We start from the raw sequence: 26,368 nt of genomic DNA on the forward strand, positions 1-26,368 counted from the left end.
ATACTGCAATGAAGAATAATGCCATCTAATAATTTTAATGAGATAGAAATATCAAATGCCAAATTGTTATACAGTATAACAATTTGGCATTTGCAGTCTGGCATTGCAACAAACCATTTACTTTTATCAACTAATTGAATTCTCACAAGGATACTGGGATGTAGCTTCTGTTACTCCTACATTTTGGCAGAGATTTAAATGGAAGTACTAATAGGTTGAAACATATGCCAAAGATCACACAGTGACAGCCAAGATTTAAATTCAGAGATTTTACATTACTAAGCACTACATTTGCATGCTCATATTTGATGCTGCTGTACTGGATATTTTGAAAAGAAACCTATACATATGCCACTGTATTACTGTCATCCTGTTGTTCATCAATTTACTCAAGTGGGCACCAGTAACATCTCTATTACACTCAGCCCTGAGATTTTAACAGCCTCTCCTTACTCGTCTTTCCCAATGATTGGAGGCTCTTTCAGGGTCAGGGGAATGAGACCTATCGTTACTGTTTTTGGCACATTGAATACGCCACGGGTAGCTTGCCAGACTCTGCCATATGGGCGGGATACTCTCGGTAGCTTGCCAGGCTCTTCGAGAGGTATGTGTATATCTTTTACTGTATTGGGGATATGAATATGCCATGGGGAGCTTGCAAGGCTCTCCCGTGCGGGCAATAGACTCTTGGTAGCTTGTCAAATTCTCCAAGAGGGAGAACTAAGCTATTAGATGTCTCACAGCCGCTTTGCACAGTCTTATAGTCTTGGTGTAAGCCTGTCCCTTACGAGGGGCCCCAGTGAAGACAGCCAGGCTTGGGAGGCAAGAGATTCTCTGCCACACTCTTCCAGGAGCTTGGTCTTATAGTCTCTGGATGTTGGCGTTTGGTGGGATTACATGGTAACGGGGGCAGTTTGTGGGTGTGACTGTCAAGCTACTGGAAAATGGGGGATCTGGGTAGAGAAGGCCCACACATTTGTCATGACTTTTTTATTTCTGTCAAAGGAATTTTTACTGAACATGCTCAGAACTATAAAAAATTGTTATAGGGGCCGGAGTGATAGCACAGCGGTAAGGCGTTTGCCTTGCATGCGGCCAACCCGGGTTCGATCCCCAGCATCCCATATGGTCCTCCAAGCACTGCCAGGAGTAATTCCTGAGTGCAAAGCCAGGAGTAACCCCTGAGCATCGCTGGGTGTGACCCAAAAAGCAAAAAAAAAAAAATTGTTATAAAGAATAGAGCTAAAACAATGAAAAAGGTAAACCCCTTATACAAAGGAGATTTTGTGTCTGTGTGTATAAGTGAATATGCATATATTCTCACATACCCCTGTCCTTTAAACAACCTGGGTTTGAATTAAGCAAGTTCACTTCCCAAGTGCATTTATTTTTTCTATCTGAGTTTCCAAATTCACAGTTTCAACACATTGAAAATGTTAGTTGATTCCACCCGAGGAATGGCAGTTTGTCTATACTGGAGAACTGGGTCTAAGATATATGTAGTTTTTTAATAGGAAGAAAGCATGTCAATCAATTAGTGTCTTGATCCCTACCACACCGACCCTTGTCCTAGGGTGAACTATAATTAGCATATTTTTTCATCAGTTATATAAGTGTAATACAAACCTCAGAGTATTTTCTTAAGCTTCTTGAACATGAATTTAATTTTATGCTAATACTAGAGCAATACAGAGTGATTTTATTAAAAATTATTTTAAATGTTTTTAAACGTTATAACTTTCTTATGCAACGTATGTGAATTATATGGCCCCAGAAAATGAAAATAATTGCTTGTTGACAATTGGTCATTTAAATACTATGCTCTGACTCAATTATAATCTTATAAGAATGAATTGACATCTAACATTAAGAGACACTATTAAAACACATGTAAAGATTCCAATAAAATTTAATATACTCAATCACTTCCTATTGATGCTTCATAATAAAATATAGCTGTTTAACGCAGGTTAGTGAATGAACAACATTTCTTTAAAAATCCTGTCTGGAGCTGGAGTGATAGCACAGTGGGTAGGGTGTTTGCCTTGCATGCAGCTGACCTGGGTTCGATTCCCAGCATCCCATATGGTCCCCTGAGCACCGCCAGAAGTAATTCCTGAGTGCAGAGTCAGGAGTAACCCCTGTGCATCGCCGGGTGTGACCCAAAAATGCAAAAAAATTAAAATTAAAATTAAAAATATCCTACCTGGAGAAATAGTGCAGAAGTTAAAGCTTTGCCTTGCATGTGACCAAACCAGGTTTGATGCCCAGTATTGTGTATGGGTCCTTAAAGATCACCAGCAGTGATCCCTGTGCACAGAGCCTGGAATAAGCATAGAACACACATTGGTGTGGCCTCTGACAAACAGAAACAAAAATGTGTGTTTATCATTTACTTTGTATTATAATACGATATTTCCATTACATCAGGTCTACTCAGATCATCTATGCTTCACCCGTTTCCTTTTTATATAACGGAACTGAAAATTTGTTCATAAAATTTTTATCTCATTGTGTTTTACACCAAACTATATAATACGACAGCTTCTTAGAATCTGTGATAAATTGAGATGTTTAAAATAGGTTTCGCTGGCATTGCATTTATGCACAATACATATTTTAATGGAATTTTATATTTATAGGGTCCGCCTGGAGCTACAGGTTCAGAGGGAAGACAAGGCGAAAAGGGCGCTAAGGTAAAATACTTTTTATTTTAGAGTAATTCTGTTTTCCCAGTTGATGCACATATTGAAGAACATGTATTTCAGTTTTTAAGTAAAGTATCTATATTTCTGATGCACATGTTCACATATTTTGCGTTCTACAGGGTGAAGCAGGTGCTGAAGGTCCTGTTGGAAAAACTGGCCCCGTTGGTCCTCAGGGGCCCGCAGGGAAGCCGGGTCCCGAAGGACTTCGGGGCATCCCTGGTCCTGTGGTAAGAGTCTGTGCCCAAAGGCCCTGATCTGAAAGTAGCGCTATGTAGCACTATCTCTAGCACTGTCATCCTGTTGTTCATCCATATTGTTGTTCACCAGTAACATCTCCATTGTGAGACTTGTTGTTACTGTTTTCGGCATATTAAATATGCCATGGGTAGCTTGCCAGGCTCTCCGAGAGGGATGGAGGAATTGAACCTGGGTCAGCTGTGTGCAAGGCAAATGCCTGACCCGCTGTGCTATTGATCCAGTCCAGCACTATGCATATGTATTCATACAATATATGTATTCATAGAACAAACACCTATATTGTCATATAGCTTAGTTCATAAATTATTGTGTAACTATATTACAGAATGTCTACAAACTTGAGAAATGGCTAAAAGCATATATTCCTAATATGCATGGTAGTTATTTAATAAGATTTTTGGTTATATTCTGTCATACACTGGCAAATAGAAGCCTATACCTGAGCCTATTATAGATGTCAAATTGTTCTACATGTATCTATGAATACGGATATAGACACATATGCGTATAAATTGACATATTCGTGTACAGCAGAAAGATTCGAATCTTCACTTAAAGTATTTACAGGTCTTCTTGGTCTTCTTGTGAAATTCATTAAGTGCTTTTTAGTTTCTTCTTTTTTGTGTTTTTTTTTTTTAGTTTTTGGGTCACACCTGGCGATGCACAGGGGTTACTCCTGGCTCTGCACTCAGGAATTACTCCTGGCAGTGCTCAGGGGACCATATGGGATGCTGGGATTTGAACCCGGGTCGGCCGCATGCAAGGCAAACGCCTTACCCGCTATGCTATCACTCCAGCCCCTTTTTTGTGTTTTTAAAACTGAAAAAATATTCAGACCTGGAAGACCAGATTAGGGATTGAGAGGAGAGGATTCCCCATTAGGTGAACCAGAAATAAACACAGGGTCATAAGTGGAGCAATTGGGGCAATTTCGTAGTAAGATTATGTAACAGGATGCACAAAAATCATAATTGTCAACCAACAAACAGTGGGGGTAGGGCAGAGAAATATTGGACCAGAGGTGACATAAAGACATGGATGGAGAATCATGGACATTGGCAGAAGTGGTATACAATAACATTGCATGTCAATACTGGGAACGTCAGCACTATTCCAACCCTATTGCCTAACATATAATTTTAACAGTTTAGGTATGATTTGCAATAATAAAAGCGTGTTTGTTTTGCATAGGGGGAGCAAGGTCTCCCTGGAGCTGCTGGCCAAGACGGACCACCTGGGCCCATGGTGAGTGTCATCTCTTCTGTCATTTAGAATGGAAGTATCCCTAAAGCTATCACTGTATCACTGTCATCCCATTGCTCATCATTTTGCTCGAGCAGGCACCAGTAACATAAAGCTATACTGTTTAAAACGTAGACCTAGAATATCTGTATTTTTCTTATAAATCATACTAGTAGTTAAGTAGTTAAGTAGTTAAGGAAATGTGTTTAATTAGAAAAAGGCAAATTGTTTCCAAAATATTGTCTTGGATCTGAAGATGTTTCCTGTGTCCTCTGGTTTTAAAAAGTAGAATATAAAGTCTTGTAAAATACCTTTAATTAAAAGCTAAACTATTTTGGGGCTGGAGCAATAGCACAGCGGGTAGGGTGTTTGCCTTGCACTCGGCCGACCCGGGTTCAATTCCCAGCATCCCATATGGTCCCCTGAGCACCGCCAGGAGTAATTCCTGAGTGCAGAGCCAGGAGTAACCCCTGTGCATCGCCGGGTGTGATCCAAAAAGAAAAAAAAAAAGCTAAACTATTTTTCACTCTGAATAAAATGCCAGTAATGGTTTACACATTCTCCAAACAGTACTTTTCCCCCAAATGCGTGAAATTACATATAGTATCCTGACTTTTTGCTTAAAAGAATAAAATTAACATGACTCTATTACCAAAAAAAAAAATTGTTCTCTTATTTAGTCATACAAACTGAAAGATAAAATACTAACCCTGATTACTCAATGTATTACATTACAATAAGGAAGGCTGATCTACCTGAAAACTGTGTTTGAGAAAAGCAATATCACTCTTGAGCAGCAGGTCAGTCATCGATGGAGATTACTATAGGAGCAGAGTTGAGATGGCAAGAGAGTGCATCGGATAGAGCAAGCCTCTTCAGGACTGATACTTGAGCACAAAGCCAGGAACAATCCCTGAGAAGCACCAAATATAGCCCCAAAACATGAAAATTATTGCTTACTGGGGATGTGTTTGCTTTATAAACAAATTTGGTTTTATAATAGAGAAATTTGGACTTTATTTCCCCCCAAATTATTTCATGCATAAAAACAACAAATAGGATACTTGATAGTATTGTTGTTAAATAAATATTGTAATTGAAATGTTAACAACAACCAAAAAATAACCCTCCCTATCATGAAAATGTTAATTAGCTCTCAGATGCACATGTTTTCAAAAAGGTTTCCAAACTTGTATCCACATCTAAATTACTCAGGAGGACTTTTGAGTATTTATTTTAGGATAAGGTCACCAATATTTAAATATTCTGTATTGTTCCTTTTTTACTTCTGACGTGATGCAATTAGCTGTGTTCTACTCAACCTGTGCTGCATTTTCTTTTAACACTCTAAAGACCAAATGACTATATAAAGTCACAGCTTTCCAGAATTCATGTAACATGCTACCTAATTTTATAAATCATTTCTTATGGTAACTAAATAAAAGTCACATTTCAAGTAGATGATTACATCTGTATTGTGTTTCATTTGCATAGGAGCAGGGACCTGGTAAAAGCAGGATATCCTTATATTTTTTAAACTCCTAACTGTACAGAATGAGAGTCTGGAAAAAAAAAAAATTTGCCTTAATGTCACTCTAAAATTTCCTAAAGATATTTTTCCTTGGTATTTCAGATTTTTCAGTAAGTGTTCTGACCTTTCTCCAGATGAAATTTAAAAAAAAAAGAAACAAAAACAACATCATGCTGAATATTTCCTTCAGCTACTATTAAAAATAGAACCATCAGACAGCTAAAGCCTTGTTTTAGCTTATAAGACCTTCTGTTTGTGACTCCTTAGGGAATAAGAACTTACAGAGTGAGAGGCTTATGGAGTCAAACCCTTTTAAACAAAGTGAAATGAGAACTTCAGAAAGGACTAGTTTAGCCATCATTTTTTTTTTCAGCTCTTTATTTTATTTTAGTTTTTACAATGTAAATATATATTTTATGTAACCTCACGTATTTTGATTATGGTATCTGTATTAACATGCTCCTTGATCCTTATGAGGTGATGGTGGGCCGAGAAGTCATTTTTTGAATGCCTCTTATATCGCTTTATATGCTTTTCCATTAATTTTTTTTGAGCAATTTTTGAACAGAGTGAGAAGGTTAAGGATATCTGGTTAGAATCATTAACTCACAAGCCAACCATCTTCTAAAAACCAGAACTTCTGCTTACTGACTTGCTAAGTGACTTTGGAAAAGTTGCCTAATTTATGTTTTATCTTAAGTATCCTCATCAGTGAAATGAGATTATTAATAGTATGCAACTCGTGGGATGTTGTGAAGTTTAAGTGAATTAAATGGGGGCAATCATATGTTCCACCCCGGGGGTTCTTATGTTAATTGAATGAGTCAATTATAAAGCACTTAGGCCACTGGTTTTCAATAATAGCAACAAATAGTTATTAAATATAAAACAATGATAAATTTTTGAAAATTAAGTTAATTTCTAGTGAAAAATTTACTTTGACCTAATTCATGCATGTGCGTTAACAATAAACTAATTTCCAAGTTTTTTATTATTTAAAAAAATGGAAAATATCAGAAAACAATTTAGCTTACAACAGCAGATATAATCTAGAATGATAAGAACTGAAAAAGAATTACACGGGAAATATTAGATATGTTTAGAGGATATGATCTGTCAGATCCTTCCCTAGTTAGGAGTAAGGTAAAATTATAAAGTAGAGAGGAGACTTAAATGTGAGTAAAATGTGGGAGATGAAAATAATAGATGTTTGATAAATCCTACAAGCTTGAATTCATCTCTAAAATTAATCCATGTGAAGTTCTTCTATTTTCTATAATTTTGTCCTGATCATTTAGGTATGTCACACAATATTTTCAGCTTATCACTTAAGTCCTGCAGCTGACTCTTGGGTCTCTTTTCTTTCTACTTTTATCAGCTGCCTGTAACTTCTACTATTAAAAAAAAAGAAGAAAAGAAAAAAGCTTGTGAAATTCTTCTATTCCCTTGGTTTTCAAATATACTTTTTTCCTATTCAGTAACTTTCTCTGTTTTCATAATTCCAGATTCGTAGCTACTCGTGGACAATTGAATCCTTTCTAATGAAGTGTCAGCTACAAATTTGGATAGTTATTTAACAATTGTCTATGAGCACTAACGTGAAAATTAACTAGAGTAGTAGCACTATAGCCCTGTCCACTGTCGTCCCATTGCTCATCGAATTGCTCAAGTGGGCACCAGTAACGTCTCCATTGTGAGACTTGTTATTACTGTTTTGGGCATATCAAATATGCCACGGAGAGCTCAACAGGCTCTGCTGTGCAGGCGGGATACTCTCAGTAGCTTGCCGAGCTCTCCGAGAGGGTCAGAGAAATTGAACCCCGGTGGGCCACGTGCAAGGCAAATGCGCTACCTGCTGTGCTATCACTCCAGTCCAACTAGAGTAGTAAAGAAAAAAAAAGTATAAACTTCTCAAAACCAATATTTTTGGATATTTATACAATGTACACTTGCGCTAGGGTTCAGATATGTTATGATATAGTCTATATTTTTCTCTTTGAAAGGTAGACAATTTTGAGCCTAAAAGAAATAGCTGAACAAGCTAAATTCCTGCTTTGCAGGCAGGAGGTCCAAGTAAAATGACAAGCCCCACAGAGTTCTCTGAGCCTTGCTGGGTGTAACTCCTGAACACAGAGCTGGCAGTACTTCCTGCGCTGCCAAGTGTGTCTCAAATAAATAAATGTTAGACTTTTCTCATGGGAAATTAATTCAGAATATATTTAGAATCACCACATAGAAGGGAAGATAGAGTTTATACGCAAGAGCACAACAAAAACTAAAGACAACGACGAGATTATATCATTTATCTGAGCTTTTTTCCTTTCATTGAGCAGCTATGGTTTAAATAATCAACAAACATTGAATGGAAATATGATTGAAAGCTAAGAAAAATACTGGCTGCATTATATCTTCTGCTGTTTAGTAAAAGTTAACATGACTGAAAATTTTTAAGTTAATTTTGGTGAGGCCACACCTGATAGTACCCAGGGGCTACTCTTGATTCAGTGCTTGGGGGTACATGGTCACTGTCACCATCACTGTCATCCTGTTGTTCATAAATTTACTCGAGTGGGCACCAGTAACGTCTCCATTCCTCCCAGCTCTGAAATTTTTAGCAGCCTCTTCTTACTCGCCTTTCTGAACAATTGGAGGCTCTTTCAGGGTCAGGGAAATGAGACCTGTCGTTACTGTTTTTGGCATATCAAATATGCCATGGGTAGCTTGCCAGGCTCTGCCGTGTGGGTGGGATACTCTCAGTAGCTTGCCGGGCTCTCAGAAAGGTATGTGTGTATATATATTATTCTCTATGATTTGTTGCATACGTCTGAACTCCATCAAATATGGTGTGGTAATTATGGAAAATGGGTAGGAAGTGTCTTATAATGTGTCCAGACCTGGAGAGTGGTGGCGGTTGGGTAGTGGAGGTCAGCTGCCGGGGCTGGGTCTCTTGAGACGGAAAGGGTTCTCATCCCCCCGCTCTGGGGTGCCCCAAGTGAAAACAGCCTGGTGCAAAGTCCCAGGAGGTACATGGTACTGCATCCAAACTCATGCAGCACTGTAGATCAAACCTAGGCCTCCTGCCTGCAAAGCACGCTCTCAACCTGTTGAGATCATTTTCTGTCCCTATATTTAAGATGTTGAAGGTAAGATTGACATCTAGTTTTAGTTTTTGCTTCTGTTTTACATGTTTCTTTCACTGTAACTGAATGATTGCTCAGAACTTCTCTCAGAATCAGTTTACCTCAGTATTATCATACATTCTTCTCATGAACTGACAAACGAAATATCTGATGGTTTTATTTTTCAAATAATGTATGCTTGCCTACATTAAAACGTTAGAATGGGATAATGAATTACACTTAAGAGTTGTTTAAACTGCTACTCTTTAGCTATCTCTGGCAGTGAGATCCATCATGATTAGGCAGATTCAAAGAGTAAAATGTTGCCCTTAATCATGTTAAACGTTATTTCAAAAGTTTACATTCGTAATAGCGTGAGAACTGTAGTTTCTTTTAACTTCAATCCGTTGGAGTTTTGAAATACATCTCAAAGCAAACATTTTTCCAAAGGTAATGGCAATGAAGGACATGAGTGAATTGGTCTTCAGCAAGAAACATGCCACTTGGGAGGGCTGAGATGGGTGGGGCAGGGAGGGGGTCACATCTACAGGCAAGTAGAAGTATTCAACCAGGAGGGGCTGCCAAAAGGTTGTAAAGATACCCATGACAGCCCATCAGTAGCAGAACTTCAAACCACAGTATACATAAAAACGCATTGAAAAAAGAAAAGTGTCTTGTCTAGAGACAGACTGGGTGGGTGAGAGCCAAACTGGAGTCTGGAGTTTCAATGGAGAGAAGTGGCCTGGTAAGGGATTGGTGCTGAAACATTGTGTACCCAATCATGAGTAACTTCTAAATTTAAGGTGACTAAAAGTCCAAAAGAAAAAAACATACTGTGGTACTGCAGCTATGTATTTCCTATCCTGCAGCATTCTCTCGACTCTACAATGGTTGTAAAAACTGTGCAATGTACACAGTGGTTGTGTAGTCAATACAGTTAAAAATGTACCATCCTTGTTTTTATTTTAAATTTTATTATTTATGAGTTGTATATTCTCCTAGAATTGTATAATTTATAATACTCTAAAGAGTACATAGAAAATGGGATACTTGGAAAACCGTTTTTATATGCAGAGGCAATATTTTTAGTACCTTCCAGATTTAGTAAATTAATTATAATTCCTTCCATTCCATAACCTTACCAGTTTTTATCTGCAGCTCATAAAAAATAATAAACTGATTTGGCTTGGTAAACTCATCCTTAGATATATTCATAATTTCATAAGGGAAGATTAACTTAGAGAAATTAATACTCATTTCTTCTAATTCCTTCATGAATAATATTTATAGAAATGATTTAAAATGCATTAACATTTCAAATAATGACCAATGTATTTCTCATTAAGCTCAAGCAATTAGACATATTAATAGCTTCTTTTTTTTTCTATTATGGATTATACTATGAGAGAGGGATGAGAAAGCTGACTTCTTTGTAGCATATCAGAACAAAATTTGTTTATAAAGATTTAGGAAGCAGAAGATAAATGGTGAACAAATTGTTACCTTTTGCTCTGATATCAAGATATTTAATTGAATGGATGTATAATTTGTATGCCCCTATTAAAAATTATTATAATTAAAAGTTATCATGTCTTCCTAACTAAAAAACTGTATGTGGCATATTTCATTTATAAGCTCATATTTATTTAATACAATTTATTATACTATATTCAATGTTACAGTTAAATAATGAATTGTAAAGTTTTTAAAAAAATACAGATGCTTAGAACCCCAAAACTAAATAATAGTCATTATGTTAACATTACCAAAATCAAACTTGTTCTATGACCATTAACACTATTCTCAAATTCCTGCCTACTCTATGTATTTATAATCTTTCTCGTTATTTAGGGCCCTCCTGGCTTGCCTGGTCTCAAAGGTGATCCTGGATCCAAGGGTGATAAGGTGAGATTAAAATAATACATTTTTACTATTTTGATAGTAATAAAGGAAAGAAATTGTAAAGTTGAAATCATTTAAAAGGGAAATATAAAGAAAAACATAGTCATTCTAACTATAGAAAAAATCTGTACATTCTTTGCTGTCATGATGAGACACGAAAATATGTAGAATAAAAGTAAAAATTATACGAGAATTCAGTGTTATATTTTTTGTCTCCTTATATGAACTGTATAGAGAAAGCATATTATTAGAGTAAAACAATCATCCACAGATAAATGAAGTAATAAAGTGCTATTTTATGTCTTCAATCATAAATGTTTAATAATCTAGAATGTTATTCAAATATCTTTTAATTGTATTTTTTTAAATGTGTGCTGAGTTGCATGTAAGTAATTGCAAATACAAAAACATTTCTTTACAAATCCTTCTTTTTATATGCGTGTTTATTTTTAAATTTTAAGTCTCACTATCTTTTAAAGATTTTAATTTTTTCTAAGGTTAAAAACCATTGTATATCAGGCTGGAAACATTAAAATGATGAATGTTCACTTATTTATCTATCCTTATTACTATGGTCATTGTAGGTCTTTTAGTTGAGTGCTCTCCCTGTAACTGATAAAACACTGGAGATTATACTTTTTGGAAGTATTATGCTTCATAAAACTTTCAACTCTTTTTAAAGGAATCGCTAATGTAAGCAAAAGATGCCTCTTTGGGCAAATACATGATGTTATATTTTATTCAGAAAAGTTATCTTCAAATTCCTACTTAAGTTTCTTGCTTTAATATTTTGTTTCAGTGATAAGTAATTTTACAAATAATGTGGTTATAATTTAGATCTTGCTAAACATTTCTTTTCTCTGCCTCCTGAAGGGACACCCTGGTTTAATTGGCTTGATTGGTCCTCCAGGAGAGCAGGGTGAAAAGGGCGACAGGGGTCTGCCTGGAACTCAAGGGTCTCCAGGAGCAAAGGGAGATGGGGTGAGTAAGCAAAAAAGACACTCCCGCCCCCTCTGCACAAGCACACTTGCCTTGCACCCGCTCCTTTAATATTGACAGAGCCTCAGAGTAGAACCCCTTTACTCTCCTTAGGTCAATGATGTTTTCAAAGATAAATTTATTAACCCTAAGGTCTATAAATAGACAAGTTAGAAACCATAACATTTAAAATCCAATAGTTAACTACAGAAAATTTGGTAACTCCCTGATGCATATAATTATGAAGCGGCAATAATATCAATATATACAAAGGTATATGTACACATGAATGCATATATGTACATCGCTGTATCACTGTCATCCCGTTGTTCATCAATTTTCTCAAACTGGCGCCAGTAACATCTCCATTCACCCTAGGCCTGAGATTTTATTTTTTTTTATTTTATTATTTTTTTAAAATTTATTTATTTTTAATTAGAGAATCACCGTGAGGGTACAGTTACAGATTTATACACTTTTGTGCTTATACTTCCCTCATACAAAGTTTGGAACCCATCCCTTCACCAGTGCCCATTCTCCACCACCCGTAAACCCAGTGTCCCTCCCACCCTCCCCAATCCCATCTCCCCCCCACCCCACCCTGCCACTGTGGCAAGGCATTCCCTTCTGTTTTCTCTCTCTAATTAGCTGTTGTGGTTTGCAATAAAGGTGTTGAGTGGCCGCTGTGCTCAGTCTCTAGCCCTCATTCAGCCCGCAACTCCCTTCCCCCACATGGCCTTCGACTACAATGTAGTTGGTGATCGCTTCTCTGAGTTGACCTTTCCCCGGAACGTGAAGGCCTGAGATTTTAGAAGCATCATTTTACTCATCCTTCCCAATGGTGCCACATTGGAGGCCCTTTCAAGACCAGGGGAATGAGACCCATCATTGTTAATGTTTTTGGCATATCGAATACACCACAGGGATCTTGCCAGGCTCGGCCGTACAGGCCAGATACTCTTGGTAACTTGCCTGGCCCTCTGAGAGAGACAGAGAATGTATATAAGATAGTGCAAGCAAGGATGTTAAAACCAAACACGTGTGCTGTTTTAGGTACAATGGGCTAGACTATAAGAGGTTGCACACTGCTAATGTGGCTGCTCACTTCCAGGAGCTTTGTTTTAATGGCTCGGGATCTTGGCTGTTGATGGGATTACACAGCGCAAGGGGCAGTTTGTGGTTGTGACTGCCAAGCTACTGGAAAATGGGGGATCTGGGTGGAGTCCCAACCAGAGCAGGCTTGAAGATCTGAGCCCCAGGTCTCACACACCTGGGTTCCTTTGCCGGTTCCTCCATGTGTGAGGCTTGTTCGAGCATGTGGAGAGGGGCCTTGAGCATGGCTGTGGCTGGGTTCTAGAGGTCTTCAGCTATCGGGGCTCTCCTGGGGCAGGGACAGAAGCCCCACCCGCCCCCTCCCAGGAGCCCCACTGAAGACAGCCTGGTGTGGGGGCAGGAGACTCTGCCGGTACATGTACATAAAGACTAAAAACTGCAACACAACAAAAAATCAAATAATCGTGCTTAAATTATATTTTTTATTTGCAATGTAAAATTAGGCTATTACATAATTTTGCAATCTCGCATATTCTTTGAATCTAAGAAATAGGTGCTATCATACCAAAACACAAATACACAAATGAAGACTGATTATGTGGCTCTTTTTACAGGGAATTCCAGGGCCTGCTGGTCCTATCGGTCCTCCTGGTCCTCCAGGTTTACCAGTAAGTAAAAAGACAATCTAATTTCCTAGAGTAGTATTGAACTTACAAATACAATTAAGACAAAGCTTCCTCCTTTTAATCTGCACTTTTTGCTTTTTCATTTTCTAGGGTCCTCAAGGTCCAAAGGGTAACAAAGGCTCTACTGTAAGTGTTCTTTTGCCTTTTGAATATTTCAGTGAAACCTACCAAAAACCTTTGTTCTCTGTTATATCTTGACCTTTCTCTTTCTAACAGGGACCTGCTGGCCAGAAGGGTGATGGTGGTCTTCCTGGGCCCCCAGGGCCTCCGGTAAGTTCATGGTACCAAGCGAGACATTCCAGCAGTTAGCATCTAGAGACTGTCTCTAATCTATCTCATTTATTTTTTTGAGGATATGATGTGGAAAAGCTAACTCAGAAGTTCTTCTAGCCATGGTGTAGCCTGTAATAACTAGCATCTGTGGAATAATTTGCCTTTAGAAACAATTATGTGTCCATCCACTTTTTTACAGGGCCCACCTGGTGAAGTCATTCAGCCTTTACCGATTTTGTCACCAAAAAAAACAAGAAGACATGCTGAAAGCATGCAAGCAGATGCAAACGATAATATTCTTGACTACTCAGACGGGATGGAGGAAATATTTGGTTCTCTCGATGCCCTGAAACAAGACATTGAACATATGAAATTTCCAATGGGCACTCAGACCAACCCAGCTCGGACCTGCAAAGATCTGCAGCTCAGTCATCCCGACTTCCCAGATGGTATGTTAATAATACATGACAAAGCAAATGTACTCAGCTCCTAAGTTACTGAGGTGCTTTGTCAGCTCATTAATTCTAGTTAAATGTTTAATAGAGTCTCCAAATAAAACTAAAGCAAATGCTTATTAATTCTGATCTTGTAGACATAAAAAGTAATTTACACTGCATAATTCAAGATCTGCTTAGAAAAGTCTCTGTTAAATAAGATTTTATTCAATTATGGCAGGATCACTTTTGGATTAATATGGTAACACAAATCCATTTTGTGTGTGTTTATGTGTGTGTCTGTGTGTCTGTGTGTGTTTGTGCCATATCTGGCAATACTCAGGGATCACTCTTGGTGGGCTGGGGGACCATATGTGGTGCCAAGGATTAAATATGGGGCAGTAGCATGTAAGACAAGCATCCTGCTCACTGTATTGTCTTTTCAGCCCTACCCAAATGCATGTTGTTGTTTTTTTTTTTCTTTTTGGGTCACACCTGGCAATGCACAGGGATAATTCCTGGCTCTGCACTCAGACATTACCCCTGGCGGTGCTCAGGGGACCATATGGGATGCTGGGACTCGAACCCGGGTCGGCCGCATGCAAGGAAAACGCCCTACCCACTGTGCTATCGCTCCAGCCCTGCATGTTGTGTTTTAATAGAAATTATAGAATGGGTTTTATGTACGTACCCATATATGACTAGGATAAACAAATTCAATATGATTAAAGATCATTTATAAGCCATATTTGAGGTATCATGTTAGAGACTTGTTGAAAAGAATATTTAAATTTACAAGTAGCTAGAAAAATTATGTTTTTAATCTACAAGTAAGAATAATTTGTTAGTATCAATAGTTATAAAATTTATTCTGTCCTCAGAAAACCTTGTATATATTTCCTGATAATTTCACTTTGTTTCATTTATAATTTCATTAGCAGAAGAAAGACAAAGCTATAAATTTTTCAGTAAAATAATGTATTTTAATTTTGCTTACTATAGTAGAAGTTTATTGACTATTAGGGTCTTTTTTCTGATTACATAGAGCAACAGTGAAAGATAAAGCAGATTAGCATTATATTTTTTAAGAATTCTAGTACTAGCCTAAACAGATCTTTTTAAATGTTAAAGTTCAGGAGAGACACTACAGGTTTTAAGGCACTGGCCAACCACAGTTTGATCCCTGTAATTGTACATGGTGTCACTCCTTAGGAGAGCAAGAAATATCTCCTGAGCAATGCTGGGGTGACCCTAACACACACACACACACACACACACACACACACACACACACACACACACACATACAAAAACCCTAAAGACAATTTTTTTTAAATATTTAAAAATGTTAAAAGTTCTTAACCAGTGATTCTACATAATTCAAATTAATTTTTAAAATGGCAGCATTAAGATGGTAGGAAGAAAGCAAAGTAATCATTATCAATATACACCAATTCTTTTCTCACTAATAATTACTAAATTCCGTATTGTTGATCAAACAATTTTCATAAAATTATAAGCCATGGATCTCAATTTAAAAAATAATTTAAAAATCCTTTGGAAGGGCCATGATCAATAAATGGGGGTTCGGAGAGGAGGTGAGGGGGAAAGTGGATAGAGGCAGAAAGTGTATAGAGGGCGGAAAGGTGTAGAGAGGTCGGGAGAGTGTATAGAGAGAAGATTGGAATAAACTGCAAGTTAGACCAACAACAAAAAAATAATTTAAAAATGAAATTATATTTTTTCTATCCCACTTTGCATCTAAAATTAAAAGCCAGAGCAATATCACAGCATGTAGGGCTCTTGCTATGCTTGTGGCCAAACGAGATTTGATCTCTAGCATCCCATATGATCTCTGAGCACTGCCAGAAGTGATTCCTGAGTGCAGAGCCATGAGTTAGCCCTGAGTACCACCAGGTTTGGCCCAGAAAGAAAAAAATATCAAATTAAGTACTATGATTATTAATATGATAATGTTTCCTATAATATTTACATAATGACATTAAGGACAAACTATACAAGTATATACTTGTATGTATATGTGTGTATATTTTATAAAGTATTCAGTATTCAAAGAAAGAGCACATTTACTATAATATTTTTCCTTTTGTGAAGTGATGCAGAAGTCTGATCCATGAGGATAAGAAAATACTACCCCTAAATGAATTATCTATGATCCTAGAAAGGAGTCCAAGAAAAAAATGTTTGTCATTATACTTATATTACTTAGTGTGGAATATGGGTATTATTAAAAGTTGAATATATTTGATTTTATTATGCATGTAACTTACAAATTGAATGTTAGTGTTTGATTAGATGATATTAAATGTTAAACCTAAAAAAATAATAGGTATGCTACAAACAAGAGAAGGTTTTCTAGGCAGAGTGTAAAAGATTATTTGATACAAATAAAGCAAATGGTCACATTTTTGTTATTCAAATATATGCCCCTATCATGGGAGAAAGATCTATTAATATTCTTTTTTCTTATTTCTATTTCCAAAAATGTTACATATACATGTATATATACATTCAGTTTTAATATGGAAATTCGTACATGACTTTTTTAAACTTTTAGGTGAATATTGGATTGACCCTAATCAAGGCTGCTCAGGGGACTCCTTCAAAGTTTACTGTAATTTCACATCTGGTGGCGAGACTTGCATTTATCCAGACAAAAAATCTGAGGGAGTAAGTACCAATCTGTTTTGGTGTTGGCTGTTGACAGTTCCTGCCATGTTTTTGCAATATTGAACTAAACAGTAAAATTATACTGTCATATTTTCATTTATCTGCTTTTCTTACAGTGTAATTAGAGCATTTTATTTGCATAAACATGAATAAGTCACCGAAGTGGTACAGAGAGTTAACAAATACTTCTCTCCTTTATTTTTCACCCGGATGAATCCTTTCGGCACCTGCTTGCTCTCTAAGATTTCTAGCTTTCCATGGTACAGCACAGCTGATTCTCAAATTTTAGTGCATGTATAGTATTCTTCTTTGCAATTACCATATGATAGAATTCACAGCTGTATATTATTCTGAAAATGTGCAATTTTGTGAAGAATTCATTCTTCCATGAAAGTATTCTTGAACTTCAATATTTATTAAATGATTATGGTCTCCTTAAATACTTTTATTTTTACCTAGCAGTATGAATGTTTACAATTTTTCTTTTAAAATTAACTGCTTATCATTAATATATGGAAGGATTTTTCACTGGCTTGATTATAATTCCAACATTTGATTGTTGGAATGTGTTGTTTTTACTTTTGTTCTTTTAATAAATTACATCAACTCTTTTTAGTCAATGAGGTGTGCATATAGGAAGAAAGTAATTCCTTAAAGTATACCAAAAAGCTACCTTTGGGTTAGCTACTCTCTTTGGGAGAGAAGTTGAGATTGTAAAGTATAAATAATAGGAAAAGAAAATGCAGCAGCTGTTTCCCAACTATCTTCTTGGCAGGTAGTAAGCACTAACCAAGTTCCTTTTGCTCCAAACGAAGTTGGGAGAAATGTCAAATGCTTCCAGTTGCACAGATTATTCAAATTCCTGTAGTTAGGTCATATATACCCTTATATTTTACTAATCATTTCAAATTGAGACAATAATGTGGATTCTATAAAAGGTTCCTGATATTCTTCCCAGTAATAAATAATTAGATTTGCTTCCTGCAAATGACTTTTCTAATTTCCCATCCTTAGATTTTGTTCCATACTCTCAGGATTTTAAGATCCTTCATGACTCTAGAACCCTCAGTGGGGGTGAGCTTTTTACAAAATTATCTAAAAATTCCAGTACTATCACCGACCTTTCTCCCCATTCATCCCCCACACTTTCCATGCTGGTTTTCTTTTTGAGGCAGAAATTAGGGGGAAAATGTCTCAATCGTCAGTAAGTTGAATTCAAAGGATCTGTGTCAAATTTTGCTGCTTAATCTACACAGTCCAGTGTTGGTGCCATTTTTAAAGCTCTCTGGCATGGCGTCTTACTGGAAATTTCTGGTGAATAAAAAATAATCCAGTCCATATTGGCTTACTTTCTAATTTTCCTGTTCCCTTGTAATAGGTAAGAATTTCATCATGGCCAAAGGAGAAACCGGGAAGCTGGTTTAGTGAATTTAAGAGAGGAAAACTGGTATGTTAGTTACCTCATAATGATGGTTTGTCTTAAATTTATAAGTGAAGTGTACCCCAGATTTGTATATATATATATGTATATGTATATATATACATATATATATGTATATGTTCCAAAAGATATAGATGAATCATGGAAACAATATGTGTGTATCTACACACATATATAAGATCCATCTCTATATTTTAGAATATTTTCATTTTTAGAGAAGCCTAAAATGTTTGAATCAAAATAAATTAAAATATATTGTTACTAATATATTATGATCAAGTAAAATAAGAATTTCATGCAGAAAGGGGAATAATAAAAATGAGATTGTTATAAATGTCAGGTATAGAGAATATAATATATATTTATTGTGTCTATAATCATTTTGTTTTGTTCTTGAAGCCTACATATATTCTGTGTGCTCCATTTTAATTAGAACTTTGGAACATGAAATGTTTTTCTAATCGCTTCATTTGAAAATAATGTGAACTGACCCACTGGTTCATTTGTTTTTATTATAGCACAAGTTCGCTTTAATATTTCTGTACAATTGCTAGTTAGCTATAATTAATTTTTAGATATTTTATTATCAGATACCACAACCCAGTTTGGGTTTAAAAACATTTTAAAATATATGTGGTGAATAATTTTAATTAAATGCACTCAAATGAGGCTTGATCTTCATGCTCATGTTCTCCCTTCACTTACCTGCCTTTCTTGTTCTCTATGTCTTTGCTTTTACACTCCGGAGAAACGGTTTATCTCCTGAACATCTACTTCCTCTCATTCTCTTTCCTCACATCTTTCTAAGTAAGTTTCAATAAAAACTAGCTTGCTTCACCAGAAAAATGTACTCAAATGAAAATTTCTTCCTTATCCAAATAATTACTCAATTTCCATGTTATTTTCAAAGCTATTATTTTCTATTAATGGCATTTTATGGAGTGATTTTTCCTATAGAAACCTGTATATGCTATTAATAACTACTTGCAAAATTGTCCACTGGATACAATTATTTACCTCAGTCTGCAAGTTATATATCAAAATATCTATCTACATTTTTTCATCTTTAAAAAAAAAAAAAAACGAAACGTTCAGAACAATTCCTTGGAGGCCCATAGGCCAGCTCTGATGATACTTGGTCTATTGAGGCAAAACCAAATGGGTTCATTTCTGGGCACCAGGATATTTTCTGGGTCCTGGATCCTGGTGGTACTTACTGAGTGTCTCCAGAGCCACCCTGACTATGTGTGAGGCTTCCAGAACAATATTGATACTGCTTGAGGGCCATGCAGAGTTCAATATTGAATGTGGGTCTCTACACATGCCCCTGACCACTAAGTTTTCTCCCTGACCCCCATTTTACATATCTATCCCTGTACATGCTAAAAACACACACAGAGAATGTTTAGATTTATTTTTAATGTTCTTTTATTTTGGTAGGGAAACTTCCCCCCAATTTTTTTTCCTTCAACCTCATAATAATCCTTATCGTCTGTGCTGTTCATCAGGAAAATGTAACAAAATTTATTTCAAAAATGAAAGTCATATTAGCTGTATTTGCAATGACTTAATCTATAATTTAGAAGACGTTCTTAATTATTTTAAATCTAGGTATTTAATATTTATAATGTCCTTATGTTTCATGCCCTTATATTTCAATTATATTCAATACAACAATTATAAATTTTATTGAATATATGGTTTATAATAGATTTCAATTAGTACTTTTTCTTGCTTTCAGTACAGAATATGAATTTGGTGACTCAATAATCACTTCATTGTATTTGTATTTTTCTTAGAGTAGGTGATATAACGATGAATAACCTTACCATCCTGAAATGAACATATAGGCAGTTCTGTGCTGAAAATGAAAGTATTGAAAACACCATGTAAAAATATGGCTACAAAAAGAAATTGCAGAAATGTCTATAAAGTTTGGCCAGGGCTTGAGTGTTAGTGCTGATGTTAAGTACTTGCTGTCTGAGTATCAGAGGGAAACTCAGTCCCTATGCCTTTTGAGTACTGCCTGAGAGGGTCCAACACCCAACAAAATAGATCTAAAAAAATTGAAAAATAACCAAAAATGAAATATGTTTGAAAGCTGTGTTTTTTGGTGATTTTTGCAATGTTAGGAAACTACAGCATAGAAAATAGAGTATTTAATCAAAGGTAAGTAGTGCATGCATTAATTCAGGTGGAATACAATTCTGGTTTTATGAACTCCTGTCTGAGTCTTCTAACATTCAGTGCACATTTTCATTAAGTTCAAGTGGATTGTTGATTCATCTTCCTGCTTCTGGGATTACAGTTCATTTTCACTAGTGTTTTTCTTTCTTTTTTTATTTTCTACTTTCATTGTCTCCGTAACCAATTCTTGACTTTTGGCTTTATTGTTTTGTAACATAAAAGAAGAAAAGCATCTTTACATGTCGTTTTATTCTTTAATTCTCAGCTTTCATACTTGGATATTGAAGGCAATTCTATTAATATGGTGCAAATGACATTCCTGAAACTGCTGACTGCCTCCGCACGGCAAAATTTCACCTACAACTGTCATCAGTCAGCAGCCTGGTATGATGCGTTAACAGGAAGTTATGACAAAGCTCTTAGATTTCTGGGATCGAATGATGAGGAGATGTCCTATGATAACAGCCCTTACATCAAAGCATTATATGATGGCTGTGCTGTAAGTATCATCTCTATTGCTTGAGTTAATAGAGGTGCATGGGGCAAGGACCACTCTCAGTTTAGTGCTGAATACAATTGGTTTCAAGAAAGATGTCTGCTGTTACTAAGTTGGATGCTTAAATGGAACTATTCAGGGGCTGGAAAGATAAGACATTTTTCTTGCATGCAGTAGACCTGGGTTCAATCCTGGGAGTCCCACATGGTCCCTTGTACTAGCCAGGAGTACAGAGCCAAGAATAATCCCTGAGAACCACTGGGTGTAGCGCAAAATACAACAACCAACCAACAACGAGCCAAACCAGCAAACAAAAAAAAAAAAAAACAAAAGCCACTGAAATATTCAAACGTGTTATATTAGAAACCACTAGCATTATGAACACCCTCCCTCCACACACACAAACACACATACATACACATATATACATATACACACACCAATACTCAGAAAAACCTGAAATTATAGAGATAAGTACATATTTAAAGACTTAAAAAATAAGGTATTCTAAATCTTGCTTTATTTTATGAAATTATGTGTGACATTTAAACAGTATTACAACTGGTTACATCAAAAATCATTTTCCCTTGTTCCTCCTTACATGGTTCAAATTTTACAGCTAAAGAAATCATTATTTATATCTCAGGTCACTGTTTCTCAAACAAAGGCTGTAGGGTACCATGTGGGCTCTGAGGATATTTCAAGTTGGCCAGAAGTGAAAACTGTGTACATGGGAGGTCAGTGGACACATGATGAGGCTACAGGAATCCAGTAGGACCAGGGTCACAGGAAAGGAATCACTATTGGAAAAAGACTGAGAAACAGGAGGATCTTTCTCTCACTTATGGTGTGTTGCTCACTAATTGGTGCTGTGCTCCACCAAGTTAAGAGGCTACAATCATTTCTACCTTTTTTGTTTGTTTTGGGGCTGAACTGGAGTGATAGCACAGCTGGTAGGGCCTTTGCCTTGCACGCAGCTGACCGGGTTGATTCCTCCATCCCTCTCGGAGAGCCCGGCAAGCTACCGAGAGTATCCCACCCACATGGCAGAGCCTGGAAAGCTACCTGTGGCATATTCAATATGTCAAAAACAGTAACAAGTCTCACAATGGAGACATTACTGGTGCCCGCTCCAGCAAATTGATGAACAATGGGATGACAGTGCTACAGTGCAATGTTTTGCAGCCAGATCCACAATGCTCAGGACTTTCTGCCTGTTCTGAATTCCAAAATCATTCTGGTATTCTCAGGGTGCTAAGAATCGAACCTGGGTGGACAAGCTCCTTCCCTGCTGTACTGTCTCTCAGGCACCCTTTTTCCTGTAGAACTATCTCACTCACACAAGAGAAAGTTCCATTTAAGAAAGTGATCCTTAGAGTACAAAGAATGTTCACTATTTGACTAAGTGTTGACCACTAAAAAGAAATCACAATTACAAATAAACCGGCTCATCCCTTCAGTAAGAGACCACAAGTCAAACTTTAAGAGATGATAAAGCATCCTCGGGATATATTCCCAGAAGTGGTATTGTGGGGTCATAGGGAAGCTCAATTTCTAGTTTTTGAAGGACTGTCCATATTGTTTTCCAGAAAGGCTGGACCAATCAGCATTCCCACCAACAGTGAAAGTGTCCCTTTCTCCCCACATCCACGCCAGCACTGGTTGCTTTTGTTCTTTTGAATGTGTGCCAGTCTCTGTGGTGTGAGATGATATTTCATTGTTGTTTTGATTTGAATCTTTCTGATAACTAGCAGTGTGAAGCATTTTTTCATGTGCCTTTTGGCCATTTGTATTTCTTTTTTGAGGAAACATCTGTTCGTTTCTTCTCCCTGTATTTTGATGGGGTTGGAGGATTTTTCTTGTACAGTTCTACTAGTGTCTTGTATATCCTGGATATTAATCCCCTATCAGATGGGTATGGGGTAAATATTATTTCCCATACTGTGGGCTCTTTCTGTATGTTGGTCACTGTTTCTTTGGAAGTGCAGAAGCTTCTTAGTTTGATGTAGTCCCATTTGTTTATGTTTACTTCCACTTGAATGGTCAGTGCTATTTCATCTTTAAAGTGCCCTAGAACAGATGATTGGTTAAAGAAACTTTGGTACATCTACACAGTGGAATACTATGCAGCTGTTAGGAGAGGTGAAGTCATGAAATTTGCTTATAAAAAGATAGACATGGAGAGTATCATGCTAAGTGAAATGAGTCGGAAAGAAAGGGACAGACATAGCAGGACTGCACTCATTTGTGGAGTATAGAATAACATCACATGAGGTTAACACCCAAGGGCAGTAGATACAAGGGCCAGGAGGATTGCCCCATAGCTGGAAGCCTGCTTCGTGAACGGAGGGGGGAAGGCAGATGGAATAGAGAAGAGATCACTAAGAAAATGATGATAGCTGGAAGAATCAGTCAAGATGGGAGATGTGTGCCGAAAGTATATAATGGACCAAATATGATGAACTTTCAGTGTCTGTGTTGCAAGCCATAATGCCCAAAAGTACAGAGAGAGTATGGGGAATATTGTCTGCCATGGAGGCAGGGGGAGGGCTGGAAAGGGGGGGTATACCCGGGATATTGGTGATGGAGAATGTTCACTGGTGGAGGGATGGATGTCTGATCATTGTGTGATTATAACCCAAACATGAGAGCTTGTAACTATCTCAGGGTGATTAAATAAAATTTATATATATATATATATGATAAACCAAACAAGGGCGAGGAAGATAGACCACAGACCTGGAACATATATTTTGTGTATGGATACTTTGATTAGTTTCGCTCCGTGACATGGAGTGTTTTTTTTAAACACATCTGGAAGCAACCACAGTCAGAAGTAGGTCCTGAGCATGACTAGGTGTGACCTCCAAACAAAATGCAAAAACAAGTAAAACAAATCAAAGGATAAATGTTTTAAAATGGTTTTCCAATTGTAAAGTATGAATAATTATTTCCTATTTTAATAAATGGTGCTTTTATTTTATCTCCAGTTTTAAAATTTTTATGCTATATTTACTTTTTACAGAAAATTTTACTATACATACATACAAATATATTACTTATTTATGGGTATTATGCAGTATCAATTTTTATTTCAACTATCAGTTTGTATCTTTTTCTCTTGGACATTATATTAGAATATTGTAGTAGCACTATAGCACTGTCATCCTGTTGTTCTTGTAGTAGGTGAATTAAATCTAAATATGAATTGCAATTTCCATCAATTCAAATTTAGAATTATTACAGCCAGAAAAATAAAAGGTGTCAGTTACCACACAAAGATAAATTTGAATTTCTACTCTTATATTTTATCTTTACCCCTTTAGGGTAAAGGATTAAGGAAGTTAAAGAAAAAGCATGTTAAAAAAATCAAATGATTAACTTATTTTTCTGCTTCATTTACAGTCCAGAAAAGGATATGAAAAGACTGTGATTGAAATCAACACACCAAAAATTGATCAAGTACCTATAGTCGATGTAATGATCAATGACTTTGGTGATCAGAATCAAAAGTTTGGATTTGAAGTTGGTGCTGTTTGTTTTCTTGGCTGAGATTAGGACAAAGAAAATATGAATTCAACAGAAAATATACTTTGGTGCCACCAATCCATTTTATGCCACATGCAAGGTTTAAATAAGAATGGTATAGAAAACAACTTGCTACATATATATATACATAGATATGTATATACATATCTATGTGTATATATAGGTATTAGGGAATATCAATGCTCTTGTGGGAGCTATGTGATATTATAAAAGCTTTGAAAATCAAGAAAAATATAAGGTAGTGTGGCTGAGATGGAAAAGGAACTAATTCTTGAAGTCTAGTTTTTAATTCATCCTTTTTTCTATTTGGATTTCTTTGGTGCTGTAGAGAAAAAAAGAAAAAATATATATTCATAAAAGGTATGGTGCTCATTTCCATCCATTATGGATGTGCTAAAACAGTGTGTTTAATAAATTGTAATTATTTTATGTACAGTTCTATACTGTTATCTGTGTCCATGTCTCAAACTTGCACATGTTTCTGAATTCATCTGACTTTAATTTTATGACAATTGCAGAACTATGATGGCAATAAATATATGTATTATTAAAAATAATTTCTGATGATTCTAATTCCCTTTCTTTGATTAATAATAAAGCGCCTTTGTATATATTGATGTTGAAGAGTTGAATTATTTGATGTCTCCAACAAATTTCTCAGAGGGCATAAATCTGGAAGACTTTGGAAGCATCCCGGTCAACACTTCTCTACTGACATTAGCTTTGCTGAACTTCAGCCAAAAATACCATGCATTTTAATGTTATATTTAATGCTATACCTCAAAGTTTTCTTTTCAGAGTCCAGGATATCACAGGATACTTGTATAAATGGACAGGGAATTGTATATGAGAAGCCATTTGATACATTTATGATTCCATCAAATAATCATATGTACACGTTTTTGATAGCTTGCTACTGTCAGCATGCTTCAGTCATACAGATTAATATTAAAAGATGGAAACTTAGAGGTTATTTATGAATTTGTTCAGTGTTTTATTTTAATCCACCAAGTTCTTCAATTTGATTCTAAGTTGCATTTTATAATAATCTAAAATATTTAACCTGCAACTTCCCAACAAGTTATACATCTTTCTTTCAACATAATATTATATACATTATCTGACGTACCTTCATTGCTGAATAATATATGGTGTACTGTCACTAACAGTGCTTATTTAAAGAGTCATACATTTTGAAAATAATCAAAACATTTATTTTGACCAAGGTATTTTCTTTCAGGGAATAGCAATAATATTTTAAACTATTAAATTGATCTTTGTATCTATTTAAATAATATATGTAAGATTTGAAGATGAATGTTTAATTATTTCTTTTTTTGAAGTGATAAATTAATTTGATTATAGATTCCAACTGGTACAGTTTCAACTGATAACTATTCACCAAAAATGAGCATACCTGTAATATTGACAGTAAAACGTGAACGTTTGTCATTCGAAAGTTCTTTAATTTTGAAATCGAGTTTGTATATGTCCTTTCAAGAAGGCAGATATGAATCATATAAATAAACTCAAACGTTGTTTAACTGGATTGGTCATTCTCTTTCTTAAGTAGCTTCCAAATTATCCTTTATTTCAGAAAATGCTTTCAATTTGATACTTGACCATCCAGAATAGAACAGTTTTACACTTTGAAATGAGCATATTACTTGAAAGATATATTTGAGAGATATGTTGTTTAAACTAGACATGTCTAAAATAATAAATACAGGTTGACAATTTATTGATGATTTATTTATTCATTTTAAAAATAAGTTATATTATACTTAAAATTTCTGAAACACACTTTATAGTTAAAATTT

At 35.9% G+C, this 26,368-nt stretch overlaps 1 protein-coding gene across 1 annotated transcript in view; it reads left to right on the forward strand.

Moving 5' to 3' along the window:
* Positions 1–26,057, forward strand: part of COL11A1 (collagen type XI alpha 1 chain) — a 214,953-nt gene extending 188,896 nt beyond the window's left edge. Inside the window, exons 55-67 of the mRNA XM_004614663.2 lie at positions 2,643–2,696; positions 2,828–2,935; positions 4,158–4,211; positions 10,710–10,763; positions 11,634–11,741; positions 13,406–13,459; positions 13,568–13,603; positions 13,694–13,747; positions 13,950–14,199; positions 16,763–16,875; positions 18,254–18,322; positions 20,769–21,002; positions 24,405–26,057. Coding sequence (XP_004614720.1) covers positions 2,643–2,696; positions 2,828–2,935; positions 4,158–4,211; positions 10,710–10,763; positions 11,634–11,741; positions 13,406–13,459; positions 13,568–13,603; positions 13,694–13,747; positions 13,950–14,199; positions 16,763–16,875; positions 18,254–18,322; positions 20,769–21,002; positions 24,405–24,551 — 1,335 coding nt within the window. The 3' untranslated portion in view covers positions 24,552–26,057. The remainder of the gene's footprint in view (positions 1–2,642; positions 2,697–2,827; positions 2,936–4,157; positions 4,212–10,709; positions 10,764–11,633; positions 11,742–13,405; positions 13,460–13,567; positions 13,604–13,693; positions 13,748–13,949; positions 14,200–16,762; positions 16,876–18,253; positions 18,323–20,768; positions 21,003–24,404) is intronic.
* The last annotated feature ends 311 nt before the right edge of the window (positions 26,058–26,368 follow it).

Source organism: Sorex araneus, chromosome 8 (genome assembly GCF_027595985.1).
Source record: "Sorex araneus isolate mSorAra2 chromosome 8, mSorAra2.pri, whole genome shotgun sequence".
NCBI lineage: Eukaryota > Metazoa > Chordata > Mammalia > Eulipotyphla > Soricidae > Sorex > Sorex araneus.